Source organism: Falco rusticolus, chromosome 5, assembly GCF_015220075.1.
Source record: "Falco rusticolus isolate bFalRus1 chromosome 5, bFalRus1.pri, whole genome shotgun sequence".
Taxonomy (NCBI): domain Eukaryota; kingdom Metazoa; phylum Chordata; class Aves; order Falconiformes; family Falconidae; genus Falco; species Falco rusticolus.
This window is the reverse complement of record NC_051191.1, coordinates 31,119,017-31,144,792: the sequence shown is the minus strand read 5'-3', so window position 1 is coordinate 31,144,792 and position 25,776 is coordinate 31,119,017. Positions and strand designations below refer to the sequence as shown.

The window sequence follows — 25,776 nt, the reverse complement described above, 5'->3', positions numbered from 1 at the left end:
TGACTGAATATACATAAAGAGCAGATCTTTTTTTCAGAAAGCAGGTGCCATATTTGTATAGTCACTTGTCAAAGTAGAATCACACTCTGAGGTGCCAATTATTTCACAACATAAGTCCCAAGACTTAACTAATCTGTGAGGTAGCACTGAACTGCACACCTCAGCTCCCCATATTTGGTTCCTTAGTGCACGTACCATCCTACTTGTTCCTAATTAATTTTACTAACCCCATGATTACTGAGTGCAGAAACTGGGACACATATGAAGTCTCAATAGAAGGAAGCAAAGGGGAAATAGTGAATTTAGAGCTGTGACCTACGGATACCAAAACAAGAATATTAATAACATTTCTCTGTATTATTTTACAATATCTGTTGTGGTGTTCTGTATGGATTTTACCACATCATAGTTAATCTCTATGGCTGTTTAGTAGTTTATGGGCTGTGTTAGAGCCATTGATTGGACAGGAGCCAAAAATGTGAATATAAATTGATTTTGTGCAATGTACACAACAAGGAATATATTGATATAAAGGGCTTCATTATTTGTAGAATTACTTTAAAATGATTTTGGAACAGCAAGAATCCTCTGTGGACTGTATTAGAATTTCATGCTTAAATGCAGTTGAACACTTATTTTTATATGAATTCCTTTGTCTTACACTGCTGTATAAAGGAAGTCTGGAAATAAATACCAGGGGAGTAGAAATGCAGACTACAGCTTCAGAAAACAAGGTGCAACCATGAAAGATGACAGAATGATCACGTGGGAGGAAATTACTGTGGCTTCTTTCTTTCCTTTATTCCTATTCATAACTAGCTGCTGTCAAGGTCCTCAGCCATTTTGAAGCAGCATTTGCAGTAGTTGAGGAAGACAGAGAGGTGAAATTATACATACTCTGATGCTTTGACAAGTTTGGTAACCTCACTGCTGCTGAAACATGACAACAATGTCAACATCCATTGCTACCTCTAGCCCCATTACCTCTAAAAATCAAAATAAATGCATTACTAAGAAATATTGTGTACTTAGGGGGAAATAGGAGTTTCAGAACATGGTCAGGGAAACAGGCATTTATATAATGAATCTATGCGAGGGACTCGCCACTCTTGACTTACTGCAGTGCTCTTTGCTCTGGATTTTTATCTTTCTCTGTAAGCTGCTGTGACTCCTCTAGCTCCCACATGCTCTTCTGTATTGCAGGAGTGGAAGTTTGAAGTGCAGTCAAAAAATTATGGCTTTTAGCTGCAAAGAAAATAGTGTTGGTTTCACTCTTCTCATTTAAATTAACAAAGGTCTTGATCAACAGCTTAAGGAGTGAGTCTGAAAATATCATTTTGCATAACTTGGTACTGAAAAATATACAGTGATTAACTGTTCATAGATTATATATCAGACTGAGATTCTTTCTGAAAATGCACTCCAAAGTTTCTCTTGCACAGACTCTGCAGCATATGGTATTTCAGAGCCCTATATGTTGGACAGCTCTGCTGTGTTTAGTAACAGGGGACCAGGAAGCTGAAAGAGAAACATGTAGATTGTGCCATGTACTGAGGTATTTGTCCTTTTCCAGTGTTCATAGTGTCCATATCCTTCCCAAAACACTCAGATGTTTTTCTGTCCACTGGGCAGATAGTTTTATGTGACATTATATGGATAGCTTTGAAACATGCTTAGAGATGAAATTGATTTCAGTTAAATAAAATGTGCTTACGGTGACAGAGAACTATTCTATGCTTTTTCTACTACATTCCAAATTCATTAGATATACAGTGAATTTAAAAAGTGAAATAGATTAAGAGGAGTACACAACAATTTTACATTATTTGGATATCACTCATACTTAGTTAATAGGTTTTCAGTGTGAATATTGACTGGAAATCTTACAATATTTCATTTTCTCATGACAATGAGTTTGGATTTGGCCATCAAGTTAAGTGTCTTTCCCTTGTTGTTTTAAAAATATTTGCTCATCTTTTTAAGCAAGTTCTGGAGACTGATACTGAAATGATGTCCAATAATGGGAAGATTTGTTGCCTGGTCCAGGACTGTGCTGTAGACAACTCAGTCTATTTAGCTGTTGGCTTCCAAAACTTTAACAGTTTTCACTAACTGTCAAAAAATATTTCTACCAAGCTCTCCTCCTCTCTGCTACCTTGGAGTTGCAGCATGTCTGCCTGACTTGGTGTGACTGCTGTTCTACCCGCCTCCACTTGCTTAAATTTGGGCTCAGACATGCCTGCCTCCATGTATGTGGGGTCCTCATCCCTACTGACTCACCACCTATTGGTCCTCTTCCCGTATACACCATGTTCCTCTGTCCTGCTCCAGGAGCAGTGATCCTGCTTTGGAAGAATGCACTGGCAGAGGCAATTGTAAAACTGAGCAATGAGGTAGCCATGGGCTTTTGGGGAGAGACTGAGGTGCTTTATCTTGTTCATTCAGTCAAGCTAATTAAACTTTTGGTGTGGTATTAAGTAGCAAGCATTGGAAAACGGTTGTAAAGAGCTAATGTACAGCTGGGATCTAGAAAGTGTCAACTGGTGTTTCACATGTGGCAGCAGGAGAAATGTCTCTCCTCCCCTAAAGGAGGAGGAAGGGTGATTCTGTGGGGACTTGCTGGAACATTTCTTGTGTATCAGTAGCAGCACAGACAGGACACCTGAATTCCCCCACCAACATTCTTCGTCAGAACTTTTTTCCCCATGAAATGTCGGGCCTTTCATGTACGTTCTCTAAAGCACTACTAAATCTGGATTGCATTGTCAGCCTTTGTAGTAGTGATGAAAAGGTTGTTTTGATATGACATCTTTACTGTGACCTTCCATTCTTCTGAAAATGTAGTCTTAAACCCATCTTTATAAAAAGCCAAGAAAGCCTCTTTTCTGAGCTTGTCTTTGAAAATAAATGTCCATTACTGAAGCTAGAAAGATAGTGTATTTCATTAATAGCAAGATGAATGAGTAAAAAATGTATTATTAACATCCTAGAATACTGAAATCTAGGAAGAGATCGTTTATTGTAGATATCTTTAATCATTCTAGTAATGTTCCTATCTTCTTAATGATGAATTAGTTTCATCAAAAACAGTCTAATGGAATAGGGTACGTTTTCAATGTGGTGCCAAACCTTTCTTAGTAACACTGCATACTTACCCTGTACATATCAGGACTGAAAGCTAATAGTTTCTTTCTCTTTCAGTGCACAGGAGCTGTAAACAAAAATAACAGAGGAACACAACTGATGTTAGCATGTAATTTATTTTTTTCTTTCATGGATCTTTTTGTGTTTACATTCCAAACTGGATCTAACAGCCGAGTTGAACATGTTTGGGATGCTGAAAAGATAAGCTGCTGCAGGAAATACTATTTAACAATATAGATCCCAATTTACACCTTTGCAGGCTTGTTGAAGAACAGTGATCATTAAACATTGAAAGAACGGTGACAATTACTTCTGAAAGCTTATACCATTACTCATAGTAACAATATATTTGTATGTTTAGAATAATTTCATTAATTTTTATTTTTAGTATGGCAGAAAAATTTGAGAGGTGTCAAGGTAAAAGGGCACTTTCCAGAGTATTTCTCATTGGGAAGGAATGATTTGGTCAGCATGGGTTGTCTGACCCATTTACTGTCTCACTCCACCCAGTTTGTATTCAGCTGGTAAGAGGACGAATGAGCAAAATTAACTAGTCTGAAATCTGCAATGCAGAAGGAATGTCACCAGTTTTATTTCCATGGGATTAAGTCCTTCAGCAGGGACTATGGTTTACCTGCTGTAGTATAATGACATAGAAACCATACATGGCTGCTGCTTTTTTTTTTTTTAAGTCTATCATAAATCTCCCCATAATTTGCTGGAAAATGATACGCTACTCTGAGTTTTCTCTCATTCCAAATCCTGATAATCCCTCTTTAGTGTGAGTCACTGTGAACATCCCACAGCATTTTTATCAGTTTTCTGACTATTCAGTTTATTTTTCAAAAACAATTTAAAACAAGTAAAAATTTCTCATGGGATTAGTCCCCCCCAAGTTTTCCATATCTTACTTTGGATATGCCAGAATATTTGGAAAGAGAAGCTGTTGCCATTGGAACATATTCTTTCAGCTCTGATTTCCAGAGTCTGCTTCATGTTCAGGTAATCAGCCATGTTTGAAGTCTTACTCCTCTTCTTTACTCTTAGGTGTAGTTGCTACTTTACTCTCTCTTAAGAGTGGTGCTTTCTGACAGGACTCTCACCATCAGGATCCATACTAGCATACCAAGGCAGTCACCCCATACTTTGTACCTCCATGAGGTAATCTCTTGCTTCTTATTAATCTCCAGAGTGCATTTGTATATTACTCTGATGCTTCATTTTCAGTGGAAATTATGTAGAAGTTTGAGCCGATATTCATTTTTGTCAGTTTCTCTTGATTAGGGAACAGTAAGGCCCTAAACTCCTGACCTCCTCAAGGGTTCAGATCATCATCTCTGGAGTTTCAGGCAGCACTCGCCTACTTCTGTATGGAGAAGACAAGCACTACTTTGAAGTATTTAATGTATTTGTTCATTGGGGTTTTTTACATGTCTTCTAATGATATGGATGGGCAGTGGTATACCAAAGAATTGGCATGCTCGGGAATAAAGTCTATGCTGTGGTTTATAGAAACATGTAAATGATATTGTCCTTAAATGCACTATTATTTATGACTGCATGTTGCACATGAAACATGTAGTGTTTCATACCTAACACTATAATCATTGCAGTGAACACTGAACTGGAAATCATAATTGAATTCTATGACATTTCATTTTTTAATCTACAAGAAATTTTTGCTTGTAGCTTCCATTTCATAAATGGCAGATAATCTGATAGTATTTTGTAGATCTTTACCTCCAGCGATGCACTGCAGCATTGAAGTAAACCCTTTTTTTTTTTGTAAAAGGCCAATTTAAATCTAATTATTCAGTATTCTGCAGTCTCTAATAATACCACAGTGTTTATACCGTTACTGTGGAAAGCTGCAGCATTACAACAGTAGAAGCCATCAGATCTTACCTCTATAAGCAAGTGGCCATGTGCTTTTCAGAAAATTCTTTACTGGAGAAAGCTTTTTCTCAGACAAGATTCTTTTTCAGCCCCTTCACACCTATGTAAAATATCAGGATAGTTTCATTGGTGTGTAAAGGTCAAAGGCTCTGTAGCAAATCTCAAAGCATTTGTGCATGCCTCATTAGATGTAGTGACCTCTAACTGCAATAGAACTCTATCGAGGATTGTTCCTGGAGATCAGAGGAATACCATTTTGTTATTTTTTTCCTTCTTTTAAATAAATGAAAGTGTAACACTTCAAATTTGTTCTCCTAATATATTTTCAAAATATAGCTCCAAAACTGGAAGCAAATAAATTACATTTGCCTTAATTTTTAATTAGCTGAAAGTCATTACTGCAAATTGTGTCTTCCATTGCAAAATAAAATAGTCAACTGCCAGGCCTGAAATAATTAAGCGATATATTATAATTAAGCAATTTAATTTTGATTTAATTATGATATATCATACAACTTTTCTTCTGATTTAACTGACATTCATTGACAAGATGCTATAATATAAAACAGCACTAATGTTTACAGCTGATGGCTCTGCATGTTTTGCTTCATAGTATTTGGCATTCTTCAGAGCATATGGAAAAACTCTTCTAGTCTGGAATAGCTGGCGCATTACTTATACTACCCAAATAATGCACTAGATGTTTTTCCCAATTGTTATTTTGGGAGGCAAGTGGGGAAGTCATGGCAGACATCGGACTTGAGCCAAAGTTCATGGATATTAACTGGAATCTTTCCATTGATTTCAGTCTACTTTAGATAGTGAACTGCTCCTATGTAGCCACAGGCAAATAGATAAGACGGCATGCTTATAAAATATTTATGGAGCTGTATCATATACATGTTCTGTGTCAACATCAACATGATTTTCTATTAGACTGGAGACTGTAAGGGCAAAGGCAGAAGCAATGGGCAGGCGGGGAATACCACTTCATTCAGTGCTACATCAATAAAATTGCTGCAAAATATCCACCAAATTGTTTCTTCAGAACAAGGCCAACCCCCTGTTTAGTTAAAATCTTTTTCATTGGTTGACAGTATCGGAGAATGGTTTGTATTCCATAGTACACTTGTGCGCAAACCCCTGTTTAATGACAAGAATGGTGAGGGTGGTTTCAGAAGGTTCAATCTGCCTGCAGTCAGGTCTGTGCCTGCAGGTCTTCATGACTGCAGGCTTGTAGAAGTAGAGTTGAAGGATGAAAAGCCAGTTCTCAACTTGATCTGGTGATCTGAGCACTCTTAGCAACATCCATGAAAAGAGTCATGTAAGGCAGGGAAGCTCATGATTCATCATGTTGCATGCAGTCAGATGCTCTTATGCCCCTTTAATTTTGATGTGTTGCCTTTTTTCCCCTATGATGATGTTTAAATTTCTCTGCAAAAAGTCAAAGGTCACATGTCTGTGGGCCTGAGAGCAATTGTACACTCAGAGCAATAATTAATATTTGTTATCTCTCAGATCCTTTCTGCCTCTGGTTTTATGAAGAAAAACAGAATGATTATTCAGATCAGTGATATTTGGGATGCTCTAGAAAATCAGAACAATCTGTTCACAACCATTATAAAGATTTCAGCCAACCTTTTTGTGATATTGAAATTGCTTTCTGCATGTCATCTTGCCTTCACTCACTCCTCAAAATTCTTTGCTTTGTAACTGAGGTGGGTTCACCCCAGCTGGACATCAGGTGCCCACCAAAGCCGCCCTATCGCTCCCCTCCTCAGCTGGACAAGGGAGAGAAAATATAATGAAAGGCTCGAGGGTTGAGGTAAGGGCAGGGAGAGATCGCTCACCCATTACTGTCATGAGCAAAATGTATTCAGACTGGGGAAATTAGCTTAATTTATTACCAATCAAATCAGAGTTGTATAACGTGAAATAAAAACTCCATCTTAAAACACCTTCCCCCCACCCCTCCCTTCTCCCCAGGCTCAACTTCAGTCCCCATCTCTCTCCCCGCTCCCCTCCCCGCAGCGGTGCAGAGGACGGGCAGTGGGGGCTGCGGTCGGTCCATCCCACGCTGTCTCTGCTGCTCCTTCCTCCGCAGGGGGAGGCTCCTCACACTCTGCCCCTGCCCCAGCCTGGGCTCCCTCCCACGGGGCGCAGCCCTTCAGGCACAGGCTGCTCCAGCCTGGGTCCCCCGCGGGGTCACCAGCCCGGCCAGCAAACCTGCCCCAGCCGGGGCTCCTCTGCCCACGGGGCCACAGGTCCTGCCAGGAGCCGGCTCCAGCCTGGGCTTCCCACGGGTCACAGCCTCCTTCGGGCATCCACCTGCTCCGGCGTGGGGTCCTCCGTGGGCTGCAGGTGGGGATCTGTTCTGCCACGGACCTCCATGGGCTGCAGGTGGGGATCTGTTCTGCCACGGACCTCCAGGGGCTGCAGGTGGGGATCTGTTCTGCCATGGACCTCCAGGGGCTGCAGGTGGGGATCTGCTGCACCGTGGAGCTCCATGGCTGAGGGGCACAGCCTGCCCCACCACGGGCTTCACCGTGGGCTGCAGGGGAATCTGCTCCGGCACCTCTCACATATTCTACTGCTCTCTCTCCACTGCTATTCCACCCAGGGTTTGTTGGGTTTTTTTAACTCCTTCTTGAATACATTATCCCAGAGACACTACCACTGTCGCTGATGGTCTCAGCCTTGGCCAGCAGCAGGTCCATCTTGGAGCCAGCTGGCATTGGCGCCATCAGGCATTGGGCATCTAGCAGCTTCTCACAGAAGCCACCCCTTTTGCCCCCCTGCTACCAAAACCTTGGCACACAAACCCAGTACAATAGCATACACTCAAGTAAAGTTTTTGTAAAATGCCCACTATTGAACATGAAATAAAAATACACTGTTGTGGGATTATGTTTGTGACAGCCTCTCATATATTTCAGTATAGCTGCATGTAGACACCCTACAGATGTCATAGCTTCATGAATACACCAATGAGACATCTGAATAATTTAATAGAACATTGTCAGTAGCAAATGTCACACGAAAAAGCTGGACAGAAAATTGCGTTCAATAAGTGAAGATAAAAATGGATTCAAATAAATTTCTATTTAATGTACAACATGTTTATAATAGTAAAACATTAGTTATTACTTTGACAGGAAATCTTGAAGTGTTTTCATTATATCCTTATCACTTCATTTATTTTATATAGAAACTTTGGCTATGAACCACACCTTTGTAACTCCTAGAGAAAAATAATTCTGTAAGTACACTGTGAAATTTGCACATAGGGAGCAGTTATTAACCAATTTGCTTATAATTTCAAAATTGAAGAGCAAAACGTAATTCTTCATGACAGTTTTATATGGATTTCGAGATTTCAAATTCAGCAGTTCAAAATGTGACACCATTGGAAAAGAATCCTAAGCAATAAAATTATTCTGGCTGAAATTAACCCTGCAAAAAGACTTTTCTCTCTTGTCTAATAAATATTTTATGAAGAACATGAAGCAGTATGCTCATGGAGTCATATTTACTCAGTAAGCATGAGCACCAAGTCATATCCTACCTATTTAGTCTTTTATTTATAAGAGATCCATTTCAATGATATAAATATTATCTTTTGAGTCTTTGTTGTGTTTGTTTTTTTTATTCCAACAGCTTACCTAGGGGTTAAAATGGTGAGTGAAAGTCATCATGAGGCCCTGGCAGCACCACCAGCTACCACAGTAGCAGCAGCTCCTCCAAGTAATGTCACTGAGCCAGCCAGTCCCGGAGGAGGAGGAGGAAAAGAAGATGCATTTTCTAAGTTAAAAGAAAAGTTCATGAATGAACTGAACAAAATTCCACGTAAGTAAAACTTTATTAGTTAAAAAGCTTCTGTTGGCAAGTTAGATTTAAATTGACATTTTCTTCTTTGCTGTTTGTTTAGACAGCATACTCAATGTTTTCTACTCAAAACTAGAAAAATCCGAAGATAAACCTGGTTTTAGTAAGCTACTCAAAATTAATTGCAGTAGAAAAAATAGGGTCAAACTCACATCTAATTTGCGTCTGTTCTTGATATGTCAGATTGCCTTGGTAACTTTTACTGATGAATTATTGCTAAATCATCAAAACTGGAGTGACAGAACTTCACAGTGGCCATGGGACCAATAAGCAAAATATATTCTCAAAGTAACACTTAGGAGTTTATGTTTATGAAAAATGTGTGTGGGAGTATTACCTTAAAGCAGAATTTGTCCAGAACTCATAAATACTGAGAAAACAAGAAAACTGTATCTTTGGGGATTAAAAAATGCAGAAAAAGTAGGAAAATGTCTTTTTAACAAGAAAATATCTCTAATACATCATTAACATATGAAGATCGCCATGCTTTTCCCACTCAGTAATTCTGTTAGATCAGCCATTGAACATTGTTTGTATAAGTTCCCGTACCCATGCAGAATACTTTAAAGTATACTAATGTATATTTCTATGAAGTCAATAGGAATAAAGCCAGCAGGATTCTTTTGGCCTGTGCTAGAAAGTATTGTTTCAAAGTTGAGGCCTCCATTTCCTCACATTTGTAAAAAAAATATATAAGCATTAGCACTTTGCTATTGTTTATGATAATACTAGGGTCCTTGAACCTATTTGATATGGTTTAGTGTACATACACTGGTATTAAATATACAACTAATTCAACATCGTCAATGTGATTTCATATAATAAAGAAAAAATCCTTTTCATTACTGACAGAAAAATTACCTAACGATACAAGCAGATAATTTTGGCACTTTTGCAGACATGAAGGGGAAGGCTGTATGTGTGTGTGTGTTTTAGTAGCAGGCATTAGAGTGTTATTCAATCTTTAATAATTTTTAGTTCAGAAGAACAAGTAAATGTAATATTTTCAGGGAAGTATTTTAACATATGTAAGAGTTCTCATTTTTAGGTTATCATTTATGTAGAGAAATGTTGTGCAACTGATAAAGATAGATAACAAATTAGAATATTAATCGATTTTTTATCTCTGAAATAGATCTTGGCAATCTGGCAGATGCCGTTTTTGCAAAATTCATAGCAAACAGCTTTGTTCTGTCACTTGAAATTCTCACTTGCAAGAACAGAGGTGTTACAGTGGTAACAAGTCCGTATGTCATTAGTTTGGTAATCTGCACAGTCCGGTGCAGACCATACTGAAATGAAATTGCCTGATGATATCATGGGAAAAACAAAATTACAGGAAGAAAAAAGAACAGGAAACAAGAGAAGACAAGACATTGAGAGAGAAACAGTCAGCATTTGAGTTTTTAATTTTTAACTTACCATGCTATGTAAATGAGGTAGGTGACACTTTTATGTAGAGATCCTTTTATGTTTAAACTTTGATTTTAGCATAGCAAAGGAGTGAATGGTTTCTAATATGAGGAACTCTGTAATTAGTAGGTCTAGGAAAAGGTCTGTAGATAGAGAGGATTGAATGCACTGCTGCTTACTTTTTTAAAACAATAGTGAAAACAAGTGGAATGTCCAATCTGGAGAATCCTTCCACATCAGACTGAATACAACTTTGCTTTTTCTGTTCATGAAAACAAACAACACAAAAAAATAAAAGAACCTGCTATTACATAATGAAAATACTTAAATTTTCTGAGAAAAATGTACTAGGCCATAGGACAAGTCTTGTTTATTATGAAATATAGTATCTATAAAATATGGTACCTTATGCTGATAGCAAGACGAGAATATATTGCCCCCATTTTAGAAATCTGGACTATTATCCATGGTCATGCAGTAATTTTGTGGTGGAGTGGAGAAATCAGCCTGGGGTAGCTGCAGATCCCATGCCAATTGCCTGCTCTCCTTCTAGAGGCTGCAGATGTGATTGGATCTTCCCAGCACTTCCATCAAATACTGGGACTGTTTAACATGACATTCTGCTGTGTATATTTTCTTTTTTTAATTTTACCACTTCAAGAAGAAAGTTGAACTTTCATTGTACTACAAAGGGGTAAAGGGCGTGGATGTGGATTTTTTTCCAAATATTTAAATATGAAATAGTGCCATTGACATGTCGGAGCATTTTATATCCCAAATAGTTTTTGTTTTCCACCAATAACAAATCCTTCATGAATGGATTGTAATTGACAGGTCTGTATGTGTTTGTCATTTATAAACTAACACAACAGATCATTAAATAAGTTTAAGTAGGCTGTCTCCAAAATATTGGGGGCAGGAGGGAAGAGGAGACCTCATTTCCCTGTCAGAAGGTTATAGCATTTCCTTACTATTTGTTCGGTTTATGTCAGCAGGGAGTTGTTAGCGAGATGTTGCTAGCCTATTACAAAGCTGAGGATTTAATTGTGGTAGAAAAGTTGTCAGACCTTACCTTTTACAGATGGTTGCAAGTTCTATGAAAATCTCTTCTAAAACAGAGCAGAATGTACATTTGTTCCAACCAAATCATTTTTATAGTGCCTTTCTGGGAATTTCTTGCTGTGTGAGAGTAAATAAATATGGTGAACGGACCCCAATGGGACAGCATAGATACTTGGGTCTAAGAATATTTTGAAGATCATGGACCAGGTTTTTCCTCTGGTAAATTCAAACTGGAGACGTGACACGGAGTCTTACACATGGCAGAGGATTGATGTAGTCAGCAAGTTCTCTAATCTTTCCAGATCAGTAACAAGCCTGTTTTCTAGTTTCTGTACTTTCTCATTTAAAAATTGCAAAGGTCTCGTGTTCATCCCCACCTGACAGAGGAGGCTTTGAAGCTCAGTAGTAACTGCAAGAGGATTTTTTTTCCAGTGCTCTGTTGTCTGTATGCAAAAGAAGTAAGTAAATGTTTGAGTTGCCTCTGCCTAAGATGTCTGCGTATGGAAAACAAGCCATCGTGATTTAATGGATGTATAACAGGATAGAATATACCCATATTGTGGAAGAACTTGCCTGCAATCAACTTGGTTTGAGTGATAAAAAAGCTGAGCTGTAGTAGGGTCTAATTTCTATATGGTCTTCTCTTTCTGTTCTTTCATAGAAATTACATAACAAGTCGTGCTTATATAAAAAAAAAAACATTCAAATAGAGGAGTACATGATAGTGAAAATAAAGGTACAGCAAACTACACCCAGCTGGATAAATACTGTTCCTCCTTTGTGGCTTATCATAGAACAGTCATCTTGTTTTAAAACACACAGAAATCACAAGTCAAATAGTCTAGACATACTTTAATAATAATCAGGATTCCCAATAAGATTTCACTTTGCAAAACTGAAAGATAAGGTCTGTGCAACTTAAATTATCCTGATGTTTCCTCCTGTAATATATGCACCAGAGCAGTTTTATTTCCTTGAAATAGATGAATTTAATAGAATGAGGAAATAAAAGTTCCAAGAAGGAGAAAGGGCCCATTTTTATTAGTATATGTTTACTTCAAGAGTAGTGATGCAGTGTGTAAACTTGGTTACAATTTTTATTGATATGAGCAAAAATTCTGTTTTTTTCATTGATTATATCACTTTTAAATAGAACATAGTCCACATTTTGTGGTAGGAGAGTGTAGGCTTCCAAAAGCACACAAATCATTCAGAATGGTGATGTCTTAACATATATTTCAGTCTGGATAAAGCATGTGTGATCATTTTATTACAATGAGTCATACAATTAAAGTGCAAGAATCCTGTAAAGTTACTGAGGCATAACTGAAGATTTTTTTTCTCTGTTATGTAAATCCCTGCATTTTGGTTGTGAGTGCCTGATTTGCATAATCACAGTATAGTTGTTTTCCCATAACTGCACTGTGTATAAAAGTTACTCTATCTTAATTGGTTCTTATACATTCTATCCCAATTTATCTTTAATCTGCAGAATTTTTAAGCTGTTTACCAGAAGGAGAAAAAAGGGACCATCTCTGCTTTTACACTTTGCATTTTAACCATGGTAATTCCAACACCTGAGGAAGGGGGTAAACCAAAGCAGATCAAATGACACTTAACACTTCCAAAACCAAAATTGCATTAAAAGACTTCATAAAATACATTGATCCTTTCCTTTCTTCCTCTCACTGCTCTTCCATCTGGGCCTTTGTCTACAGGCTAGGAAAATATCTGCCATACATTTACAGGAAGCGAGTTTTAGCAAGACTATGGGAAAGCAAGAGAGCAACAGCTGTTGGAGGGAGGCTTTAAATGTCAAGATACTGGTACTAACAGCACACAAACAAAACATCGGTTAGCATTAGTTTACTTAATAAGCATCTTTGTAAAAGCAAAGTGATCTTGATGTTTCCTAGGAACACATTCCTGTATGAACAGAGGACCTCATTCTGCAGCAAGGTAAAAAAAATAGCAAAAATCCCATAAAATTCCAGCATACATCTGACTGAATAATGATATGCGGTTAATGATTCTGGTATAATCTTGAATAGCTGGAATGCCTAAATGGATCGAATGCAAGACACTACAATTACCTCTTAAATGCGAAGTTATTGCAGTATTTCTAATGCTTTTTGCTGCCTTACATTGTAATTGGATAAACAGTTACATTTCTATACCAACCTTATTCTGAACTGTTTGGCTGGCTTGCAACTCCATTTGGCCTCAGTAGCAGGTACTCAAAAGCCCTAAATTTGATTCATCATGCGCAACTGGCAATAATCCCCCAAACCAGGAGCTCAAAACTGTGTGACGATTTAGGCTGCAACTGATGTTCTGTGCAGACTTTTTTCAAGTTCTGTTAGCAGATACTCAGAGGAAGGTGTATTTCCCTCTCCTTGGCTTAGTGAGTAACTTTTAAACAAAATGGGACTGGAAGTTGTAGCAGGAACTATAATAAAAAATGTGAAAATAGCTGTAAGACTCCAGTCTGGCTTAATTCAAAATAATAGCTTATTAAGCTGAGGTACAGAGTTGTAAATATATTTGGGTAAATTAGCAAATAAAATAATTCTGGATTTCTGTTTAGCCATTTACGTTAAAGTTTCAGCGTTCAGCAGTCATCCTAGACACACCTAATCTTTTCCTTCTCCCTGCTGTTCTCTGCTGTTCTGCCTTTCTGCCTTTCTTGATTGACCACCTGAGGTTGTATTAAGAGTTCTTATTACCCTCTATAAATGGCAGTAAACTTAATTTCTTAATTTTTTATTCTTCTTTGGCATCAAGATTATCAAGGAGAGATGTTATTGAATTTTGTCTATTATTAGAAAATTGAGGACTTTGTGCATAGGGTCTTTCTGAAACTGAAGATTTATGGAGCTGCCAGCTTGATCATTTGCAGAAAATAAATTCAGGCTGTTCATTTCACTGCTTCTCCTAATAGTTCCTGGAGTACAGGTACCACTGGCACGGGGAGGAAAGGGCACATTCTTTTCCAAGTTCATAAAAAAGAATAAAAATGCTTATAATAGAACACTTTCAGATTTCAAAACTGGATTACTAGAGAAAGAGAAATACCATAAAATCAGAATAAAGTTCTCAGCAATAGCTTTTATTTCTATTTCCATGCCACATACCCATGTTAGTCACTGCCTAAGATCTTAGCTTAGCTGGGAAAAAATTGAGTCTCTGTTTCAGAGACCTTTGTGTCTAATTATAAGGCAGGTAATAGCTGCCTGCCTGCCTGCAGAAAATGAGGACTAAGTGTGTGTATGTTCATAGATATGTGTACACAAATATATTTGTCGATACAATAAGCAGTGATCTCATCTTAGCAGCAGTCTGAGACTGGGAAACTCCATTTAGGTATGCTGGCAAAGAGTACTTGTAAGGAGAGATTTAGAGGAGAATAAAGAAATAAGTTTATTGACGTTCAGGAAAGACTGAAGGACAGTGCTGGAGGAAGTGGGAAGGCATGAATTCAAGTCTTCTTGTTTCCCTTACTATCATCAAACCATTGGCAGTCACTCATGCCAGGCAAATACATGCAGCTTTACACTGGGAAAGAAACAGGAAATCAGAAATAAAGATTTATTTTGGAACACAGAACAAGTACAAGAAAAGAGCTATTACAGTACAATAATAGAGGGGAGGAAATCATTATTTCTAAATATAGCAATTTCAATGCAAATCTCAGATTAGTCTATTTTCTCCCTGAATGCCCTAGTCCCAGAGTTCAGTGGTTACATGATAACTTCAGCATTATTTTTTTTCATTAAATAAAAGTTTCTAGACACCTGCTGGTAGGGAAAAGCTTGAAAATACTGCCCACACACATCCAGAAGAAGAAAAATCATGAGACAAAGAAAACAAGGCAACTCTGTTATTTTATAAACTCATAATATGAAAATACCTTCATTATTTTTAGGGGCCAGAATATTCTGAATGCTTGGAATTAGGAGTACTGAAAATACAACTTTTAAATACAAAGTATCTAAATAGATGCTGAGGGGTGAAAGAATAGAAGTGAAAAACTCATGAAACAGAACATGGATGAAAATCTTTGTCTGGAAAGAATAGCACGTAGTCTGAGATCCTGCTGAATTACACTCTGTTGATATTTTAATGATTGATTTTTCATGAAGAAAATTTTTAGTCCATGAGTTATTTTCATATGCCATCTGATAGGCTCCCCTTTACATGTCCTGTATTTAAACTGTTGAGTCCACGACAGCTGCCGGTTTGATCCTCATACAGGACTGAGCTAGGAACCTCAGGCTGTTAGAAGTACAAGCTGCTCCAGCATGACCCAGAAGTGCTGCTGCAGACTGTAGCTGGACCCAGCAGCAGCAAGCACCCATGCTTGCCAGCAGGTTACACATCTCCTCCAAAGCAAGCTCAGCCCACACATCTGAAGCACTTAGTCTGAGGGAGGACCCTATTCATATGCTGGCCATTATCTTGGCTCCTTGGACACATCGTGGAGGAGGAAAGGAGAAATCAGAAGAGCGAACTCCTGCCACTTGAAGCAGAGCACCAGCTGCAGCACCCTCTGTCCCCAGCACAGGGGAAGCCCATCACATGCTAAACCCATGCCCTTTTCTGCAGCACCTTGAGAATGCACTGTCCCTTCTGAAAGCAAACACTGTCTCTTAGCCAGTAGCACACTGGGAGCGTAGCCACAGCATCAAACAGAATTATACATTATTGATTACATGTGCCTGAAACATTGTTTTCAGTAACAGCAGCTGGTTTTGAGTTGGGTAATCTGAAAGAAGGGGAAGTAGAAGCAAGTTCTGTAAAATACATAATGCATTGAACGTTTCAGCAAAACATAAGAAAACAAAAAAACCCCATTCAGATTAACTTTTACAGCCATGGGAATCAAATTCATCTATAGCAGAAACAGGGGTGAGCACCTACTTTTGGCTTGGTGACAGGGTTTAACAAGGGGTGCCAGAGTACCCCCAAGGGTCTTCGCTAGCATATCACTATGATTATTATTTTATATGTTACAACAACTCTAGTAGGTATTTTATTGTACTATAGATATGTCAAGTTGTGCGAGTGCCTTATAAATTGAGTAGAGAATTCAATTTACAAGCAGAGAACAGAACATGGTTGCTGGCTTCCTTTCAGTACTGGGAATGTATCTTAAAATTTCATTACTTTGTGTGAGGGAAAGTGCACTAAAATGTTTACCTGCATAAAATGAACACAATCTTTGCTAGTCTTTTCCAAACTTACCTGCACATGAAGTGTCTACAGAACTTACCCATTATCTGTAGTAATTCAGTTTGTAATCTTGCTCTGAAAATGAAAGTTCATGGAACAATTATTCTGAACTTAAAATTGAGAATACATTTGATTCTCAGCAGCGTACTGCATGAAAAAAAAAACAAAAAAAAAAACCCAAAAAAACACTTGGGACCTTGGTTAATAGATGTGCTTTTAAAAAGTATGGTATAAATGGGCAATGAAAATGTAGAAATTACTGTTAAGATTGATGTTCCATCCTTACCTCAGCTACTTGTGCCTAGGCTCAGTGGCAAGCCAGAAGATACTCTCTTGCATTTTTATAAGAATCAAGAGCAGATAATGAAGCCTCTGTTATTCTGAGGCACTGTTATAAGCTGGCACAGCTGAAGAACAGAGTCTCATTCTTTCTTGTTATTGTTAACTATTTGACTTAGAACTAGATGAGTTTGCTGCTGAGAATTATCCAAACTAAGGTCTTCCCTGGGAGATTAAAATATATAATACCTTCCTTATTTTGGTTGATAGATGGTTTTTAAAGTATTTAAACTTTTTTAAAGAGGCAATAATTCCTTTATTGATATATGAAGTGTTTAAGATATCTAATCATCAATGCCAGATTGCCAAGGTGGGTGAAATACTAAGCCACTGAAAACCAATGGGAGCTTTCAGGAATGCTGTAGGTCCATAGCATCCTTTCTTGAATTCTTTTTATCTTTTTAAGTCTTGGCTTGTATTTCAAGCAAGACCTGGAACTGGTCTAGGTCTGAAAATCTCTACTGCTTCCAGAACATGCAGCCAGTTTGCAAGAGCTGTGGAGGTGGCCTCAAGAAGGAGCTTGGTATTGGGTAGGCTTTGCTCTGACTCCACAGAAGTAAGCTGCGCTGCTGAACTTGAATGACTGCCTCATGAAGGCTGAGTTCCAGCTGGCAGATGAGTGAGCCATCTGCCTGCTCCTGTGCAGGTTTCTGAATCTGACTCTAATCTTAATTATCAACTGGAGCCAGAGCTCCCTGATTTGCTCACAGCCCCTATATCATCTGGGGGCATGTTTCAGTACTATAGCTGGCACTGCTTCCCGGTTGCAGTGAGAGCTGCCAAAATGAAAGATGAGGTTTGTCCTTTCAAATGGGAAAGGCATTTCAACCCACATCTAAAAAGGAGGTCCAGAAATTCTCAGGGTTTCTACACTCTAACTTTTAGGAACCAGGCTCTGGGAGACAAGTTCACAAATTTGAGTTAAATGCCTTTGTTCTCTTCAGAACAACACAGAAACAGGAGGCCCAGGTTTATCAAGAAGGAAAAACTGGAGGGAGATGTGACTGAAATGGTACTGGTCACACAGACTTCGATATCTAGGAAGAGTCCTAGGTTAGGCCCTTATAACAAACAGAGTCACAACCTGAAAACAATTTCCCTGGACTTAGAGACCTGGTTTCTCTCACTTTAGTGGTTTCACTGTTCTGTCAATGTACAATCTGATGAAGACCAAGGGAGCTCACTGGACCAAAGACCTGGCTGAAGGACAGCATATGCATTTTGCTGTGAAATGCCATTGGACAAAATAAGCAAATAACACTGGGTATTTAGGGCTCCTTACTCTTAAACAAAAGTCCCACACTAGGCTAGAGTAGACACCATGAATCCTGCATTTCTTTCCTCACTATTCCTGCAGGAAAGGCAGATCCAAGTTAGTTTTCCAGCTTGATCCTTTGATCTCCTTTAGTCTCAAGAAGACCAGGAACTCAGGTGTTTTAGGCTGCAGCCTGAATGATACTCCTCAACCTTTGCTGGCAATTCCCATGTTGCCAGTTTGAAGCAGCCACACAAACTATTTCTTTGACACAGTGAAGTAGAGGTGGCAGTCCCCTGAAGAAGAAGGGAGAAGGATTATCCCAAGCTGGTGAGCTGCTAATAGGATTGAAAGTCATTTCCACATGAGGAGTTTTCTCACCCTGGAGCTGTGTCAGGACCATCCCCCATATGGCTGTACCCCAATGGAAAGGAAACCTCCAGGTCTAAGACACAGTTTATAGAGAGGCAATATATTCTTCATGCAGTCAACAGTGTTGATAATAATTTTTGTACCTTTCTTACAGATATTATGTTCCTTCCTTACCAGAGTTCATTGGCTTTTCTGTTTGCCTTCTGTGGTATTTCATTTATGTATTTATTAACACTTTTCTCCTAGACAGAGCTCACATGAAAGTTGGCATAAACAATATACTTGTTAACCCAACATTCAGACTTGTTTCTTCTTTAGGTTTGAAACCTCACTTCTTCTCCGAAGCCAACTATTTTATCATGTTTTCTAAGACCTCAGTACCTAATTTTCAGCAAGCACGTGCTCTGAGCTGGAATACAGCATTTCAGGTCTCAGCCCCGAAGTCAGTTTCTTGTTTGTAATATGCCATGGGTGCAGATTTACCTGCAGAGGAAGATAAAGCAAGCTTACTATTCATAAATTTCAGTCTAGCATACCATTTTAGATTACAACTCAGTGATGGTAATCACTTTATAGGAATCTGTTCCAGAATACAAATTTCTAAACTCTCTTACCTCATGACATATTTATTGATGAGTTGTATGTCCTAGGACAGTGAGGTGGCCAAGGCAACAGAAAATATTATGAGGGTTGGAGAGGACCAGTGGACAAACAAGAAAGCTTAACGTTACCTGAACTCAGGGCATAATATTAACAATGATAACATAGCATAAAAAATTGTCAAAATTGACTTGACTGTTCTGGAACAGCCATGCATTTATTCAACAGTGATTGTGTGGTACAAAAATACCTATGCACACTGCTTTTCTTGATATAAATACAGGTATGTCGGAAGAGGAAAACCATTTACAAAAATCTTTTTTCTTCTATTCTGTTAATGCATTAACTAAAGTGTTTACACTGTTGAACGTCCATGATTTGCAGCAGCTCACTTTGCTAGGAACCTGCTGACAGCTGGGCTTTGATTCTGCAAAGTCCGTGGATTTGTCCAATACCCTACTACTTCTCATTGACACCTAGAATAACAAAACTACCTGTAATGCTATAATGATAACATCAAGAAGCATTTTTATGATGTTGAACTGAATGTTTACCCCAGTAATTCCTGGTAGAAAAGGACTCTTTAAAAACAAACAGCTAGTCCCCTAAGTTCTGTCCGCATTAGGTACAATAATCTTTGATACCAAATCTCTGATGGCATGGCAATGCTAGCTGAACCCTGCAGTGCAGAATGAGTGCAAATTGATGAACAGTTTTTTTCTTTTTTTTAAGTATTTTCCTTGACTGACCTACACCACTCCTGTAGATAACCTAAAAGGCAACAGAAGTACATTCAAACTTGATACAGCCACACAAGTTAAACATGGGTTTGCAGGCTAAATTCAGGTACTGAAATGATACACAGCAGATTTTAGAATTTCAAAAGGTTTAATCCAGTAAAGTATTTAAACATGTACTAACCTTTAAGGTCCTGAATAGTGCATCAAATTAAATTTGTTACACACAAGTGGTTTGGAGGATCAAGACTGTAAACACATTTCTAATACACGGTGCAATTTACCTGATGAACTGCTACATTAATTCATATTTAAATGTAAATTAATTATACTTTAGCTATGGTTATTTTTAAAGTTTGTAACTCTGCAAGTGATGTAATTTTAGAGACATGTACCACACACATGTATAGTGGTAGTAGCAAATTTCTTTTCAGACCTTCATAAATATCAGTGTAATTTTTTTACCTTCCATTTCATTTTAGTAGGCTGCTTGCTGAGAGTTGTACCCTTTTTTCTCACATGGCTTATTATCACAACACACATTTTCATGATCGTTGTCAAAAAAAAGACAGCGTTTAGGGCAGTTGTTTAGTTTAAATGATCAGTAGAGTGCTACTTTGAGATCATTTGGGATGGGGGGGCGCTGAAATTTTCCAATGGAAGCTGCTGGAAGAATGTAATTACCTCACTTGGGATTTCAGCCAAGCCTGCAAACATCCAATTTCCACACAAGTGATTGAGGTTCTTTCCATTTAGTTTAATGAGAGTTGGATGGGGCTGTAAGGCATTACAATCCTTTTGGGAAAATCCCAGGGGATCTTTTATCACCACAAAAGCTGAGGACATTGGTTTTATGCTTCTTCCAAAGTAGAGCAGCCCTTGCATCAGTGTGTCTCCATGGCTGTTCCCCAGCATCACTGGCTCAGGGGGAAGCAGGCCACCACGGTGCCGCTTTCTGTGCTGGAGAGGGATCCAGGATAGTGGCAGATTATGTTGTTTAGCTTTCTTCTGGCTTTAGGTCATCCATGAGCTTTAATGAGTTGTTCAGCTCTTTGGTGGGTGTACTGGAGTGCTGTAGCAATGAGCAGGGAGCAGATGCGATGCCTCACTAATTCTTCCCTCCTTTCAGCTTCAGTGCTGAAAAGCATCTGAAAGTCATAATCAGACTATCACAGGGTTCAAGGCTTTCAGTAGCTAGACCACAGCAGTACTTTAGTCCTTGGAGACAAAATTATAGGATCACTTCTAATGCTACTGATAGTTCTCTGTTTGGGCAGACTTCTTTATTCTTTCCCCTGGTGTCAGCAGCCATTATAAAGTGCTAGGAGCATACATTGTATCAGTCATGTATGCTAAAATGGATCATTTTTAATAGATTGGCAAATGTTATAATGCCTCTCTGTTTCAAAGTTGATTTTGCCTTGGTTTGGTTTTTGTAGGAGGTAAAAAGAAGTTGTTAATACACTTAGGTCAACATAGGACTGAAATAAATCATGTCCATGCTTACAGTTGTTGGGAAGTGTACTTATCACCCAGTTCCCAAACTTAATGAGACTCTACCCAAATTGTGGGGGTGTTGAATTACAGCAGTTTGTTACTCATTCAGCATTGTCAGAATGAGGCTTGGAAGCCGTTAGGAGACTGAAGTGTCAGTGAGAATTCTTGATGTAGCAAAGCAATGCTGATATTCCCTGGTTTCCCACAATATTTTATGGGGCAAGGAAAATAAAGGGGTTTTGCATCAGTATTGTGTTGGTACTGACATTTGGGGAGTGGAGAACTGAGAGTTGTAAAATATCTATGTTGCTGTCCTGATGCTAGGTGAACTTAAAATTGCCTTTTCTAAGGTAAAAAAAAAAGTAAAATCAGTGATTCTTTCTCCAAGAAGGTACAATATTTGTTTCTACCAGAGACTTGACCATTAATGACAGTATATGTCTTCACAATCTCTATGTCAATAGGTCTGATGTTCTGAGAATTGCTATTACCAAGTATGTTGATGAGATATATGGCTTGTAAGCATTAGAGGTTGTGTCTGTGATCAGAAAGTGAATGATAACCAATCTGTGATCTAAAACTGCAGTTTTCACTGTCTCCCATCCACGGCCTCTTTTCCTTACTTTTTCCTGGTTCCCTCATCACACGGCACCTTCTCCTCCCATTTACTCTTCTTGCCTCTCCAGACAAAAAAAACAGTTTTGCCATGCTAAGACTTCCACAGGGAATACAGTTACAAGAAGAAAGAGGAAAATTAAAACCTCTGAGATTTTTGTTGACATATGGCTGAGGGAGGCATAAGGCTCCCTGCCAGTGCTAGTCTCTGCTCCGTTCTCCAGGCTGGCTGGCTGCCATAGGATACTTCTGATGAAAAAGAATAAATATAAAACAGTATTTCTCTACTTTTCCCTCTACTTCACACAAAGCTTGCTAAGAAGGAGTGAAAAGCATTCAGCTAACATTTTAGCAAAGCAAACTGAATACAGATGTTTGGTTTTTAGTAACTTTAAGACTAATGTACTGTAAAATTTATAGTTTTTTCTTGTCAGAGTGGCAGAAGTCATGAGGGTAGGACTAGCTGGTTTTTTTGCTCTAGACTAACAGAGCTCCTGTCAGTGGTTATTTGTTACCCCATAAATACGTTGAACACTGCTGCACTGAACCATGAACTGGAAACCCCATATCCCTGTTCAAGTGTTTTCTAACTGCTGCTACCTGTGCTACTAGTTGAACAAGAAACAATTTTGGAAGGAGAGTTAAGAGAGAACTGTGTTGCGTATGACCCTGTGATGTCAATGGCAGTCAGCAAAATTGTGTGTGACTTCAGATAAGGATCAACAATAGAGACAAGCCGGCATAAATTGCAGCTTTGCCAAGTTTAGAGAGAAGCCAAAGGGAAACTGCTTACAATGCTGTCTTCCTGAAGGTTGATTCCTGGCGTGAGCTGGCTCAACTTGAAGGCATGCAAGGCCAATCAAGTACTAGCCACTTGTAAGAGGTACGCCTGTCAGAAACTGCTCAAAATATAGTCTACATGTTGGCCATAATTAAAATACTCTGACTAGAGAGCTGTTTAATAGGATTTATTTTGGGGTGGTATTTTTAACTCTTCAGTGGTTTCATCTGCAGAAGTCACTGCAGAGATGTTCAATCTCTAAGCCCTCAGCTGTAAGGTAGATGGCATTTAGTTTTGCTCCAGGGAAGGTTTTCTTCTGTCAGCTTTACCATGATGTGCCTGAATAAATATAACTAGCTTCACTTGCTTTAGTGGAGTCTGCTGGGACAACACTGCCAACATAAGTTATTCATGATTTTGAATGGGTTGAGTACTAGTCACAGCACCTTCCAAGTGCACCAATAAAATACTACCTTCCAAGCTTACTGCATATTGCAGGTGATGGAGACAAAAACTTCATCCTTATTGAAGGACTATTTCACCATAACAATAAAATGTATTGGTCCATTTTAAATTCTGTCAACTGCATTTCTCATATAGTGTTCCTGTATGTAGCCATAACTTTGGCTCTGAAGCTCCATTGAAAAGGAGTATTGATGAGATCTTCCTTTTCCTCAGCTCAAGGACAGGCTCCTTACCTCCTAGCAGGTCCAGGAGTCTGTGACAAGTCTGATTAGAAACACTCAAACCATCATCTCAAAATAAGCAGAAGTTATTCACTAGTTTCTGGAAACCCTTTTCGAGATTTCACCAAGTAAGTCCTAACTTTGCTGCACCGCAGAGTAATATGCTAGTCTCAGTGATCAGAAAGTAAGGCAAATATTCACAGATGTATTTCTGAGATTATTTGGGCAAATGATTTTTTTTTGCTGCATTCCTTGCTTATAGAAAATGTATCAAAGGCAGCACAGGGATAAGATTCAAATGTAATTAAACATTGTGCTCTCCAATACAGTCAAGTTTTAAGTCTAGAATAAGTTAAAAACTTTGCATCAGGTACCTTTTATTGTTTTTAAAATTAATATCTATCTTACTGTATGCTTACAATTCTATATTTATGGTGGCTTAAAACTTTGTGCTGAATTAAAGGTAATTCACAGGTGGCTGAGTCATAGTAAGGCCTTCATACATTAGAGAAGCAGTTTGTCTTCTGGATACTATATATTGAGCAAATACAGGAAAAGCATAATCAAATACAGAATGATAGTAAAGATAATTTAAAAATATACATACCATGAATAATGACTAGTTAGTAAATTAAATAATAAAGAATAAAACAAGTAAATGCAATGTCATTAATGCAATGTATATACAGCCACATTTGTACCACACTCGTAACATGTCCAAATTGCACTGAAACCAAAACATGATGTAAAAATAACAACATATTTGACAGTGTCCTTTTCATTCCTTAGGAAATGTATGATACCATGATAAAATACAACATCAAGAAAGTCTAGATAGGAATAGAATTTCCCTCATATAAAGTTAAATGCTTTTCATTTTGAACTTTTATTTGTGTAACATACTTAGGAGAAAGAAAACACAATTTTTTTGAAGTCTCCATTACCCTAAGGCTCTTTAGTGTAGTGCACGGTACTGTTAACCATCAGTGCACACATTCACAAAGGAGGATATTCATTCTGCCTTATGGGCCTCCGTGACAGCCTGTGAAGCCCGTAAACCTCACCTTAATATTAGTTTTGAATTATGACAGATGTCTCTTGCAAGCTTCTGCAATGGAGTAAATTTCACACTAGCATGTAGAAAAATACCATAAAAATGACTATTTGATTAGCAATTTCAGATTGACATTTCATTTGAAAATCAGTTATGACTTACCAAAATATCCTCTTTCTATGAATCACCACAACTTACCTTTCCTAGGTTAAAGGAATGCTGTCAAAAACTTGCAGTGCTTTTTTCCTCTGTATTACTAAGATCACCTCAAGACCTAATCCTACAAACATTGTTCAGCATAGTTTTGCTGAAGTTAATGGAACTATTTACAACTGAAAGGACTCAAATTAGAGCTCTACTTGTCCAGAAACATCAGTCAGCAAAGAAAATTACTTTAATGGGACAATTCTGAAAATTTTCATCATTTTTTATTTCTTTTTGATAACAGAGCCCTCTTATGTACATTTTTTCAAATAGCAGACCCAACTTTCACTATAGGACTTATGTGTCTTATCTATTTGCTCTCTACTTGGAGGTTGTATTTTCATTGTTGGAACTAGGGGCACTACACTGGGACTAAAGAAGGAAAGGGAAATGCTGACAGTGTTGTCACCAGTTTTATTTTGTAATAAAGATAGTTGCTAAGGCACTGTCATGAGAGAAGGAAGACCATGGCTTACATGTTAGCCTAGACAAGTTTAAACCCATGTATCTCACCCCATAGAGAAGAGAGCCCCATAGTTTAGATTGCATAGAGAATGCATTACTCGTCCCTCTCACTGAGGCTGATGCAGAAATCTTCCGTGCAAGACCCAGGGACTCGGGAACATTGTTCTGTGGGAGAAGTGGCTTAGCTTCTGTCTTCTGTGGAGTAAATAGCTCACTGCTTAGGGTATCAACCAAGAAAAGAGAAGTCTCCAGAGCTCTACTCTCAAGCTTATTTCAGTTTTTCTTATACTGAATATTTCATCTAAAACAGTAGGAAGTGTCAATTTGCTTGCCTTCTAGGATAGTGTAATTTCTACGGTATAGTTCTTGCATGCTTTCATTCCATAAATCTGTTCTAACACAAATTGTGGCCTGATGTGGATAATATCCCAGGAATATAGAGCCATGCCTGTCGCACAGAGTCAAGGACATACTGGAATTCAACATTTTTGCAATCTGGATATTACTAAATTCAACATTTAGTCAATCTAGTGAGCCTT

General features: G+C 38.3%; 1 protein-coding gene across 4 annotated transcripts in view; it reads left to right on the top strand.

The window, feature by feature from the left end:
• Positions 1 to 25,776, top strand: part of SYT1 (synaptotagmin 1) — a 357,438-nt gene that overhangs the window by 217,221 nt on the left and 114,441 nt on the right. For all 4 annotated transcript variants that reach the window (XM_037390041.1, XM_037390039.1, XM_037390038.1 and 1 more), the window contains one exon: positions 8,698 to 8,886. In XM_037390041.1, the coding sequence (XP_037245938.1) occupies positions 8,715 to 8,886 (172 nt within the window). In that variant the 5' untranslated portion in view covers positions 8,698 to 8,714. The remainder of the gene's footprint in view (positions 1 to 8,697; positions 8,887 to 25,776) is intronic.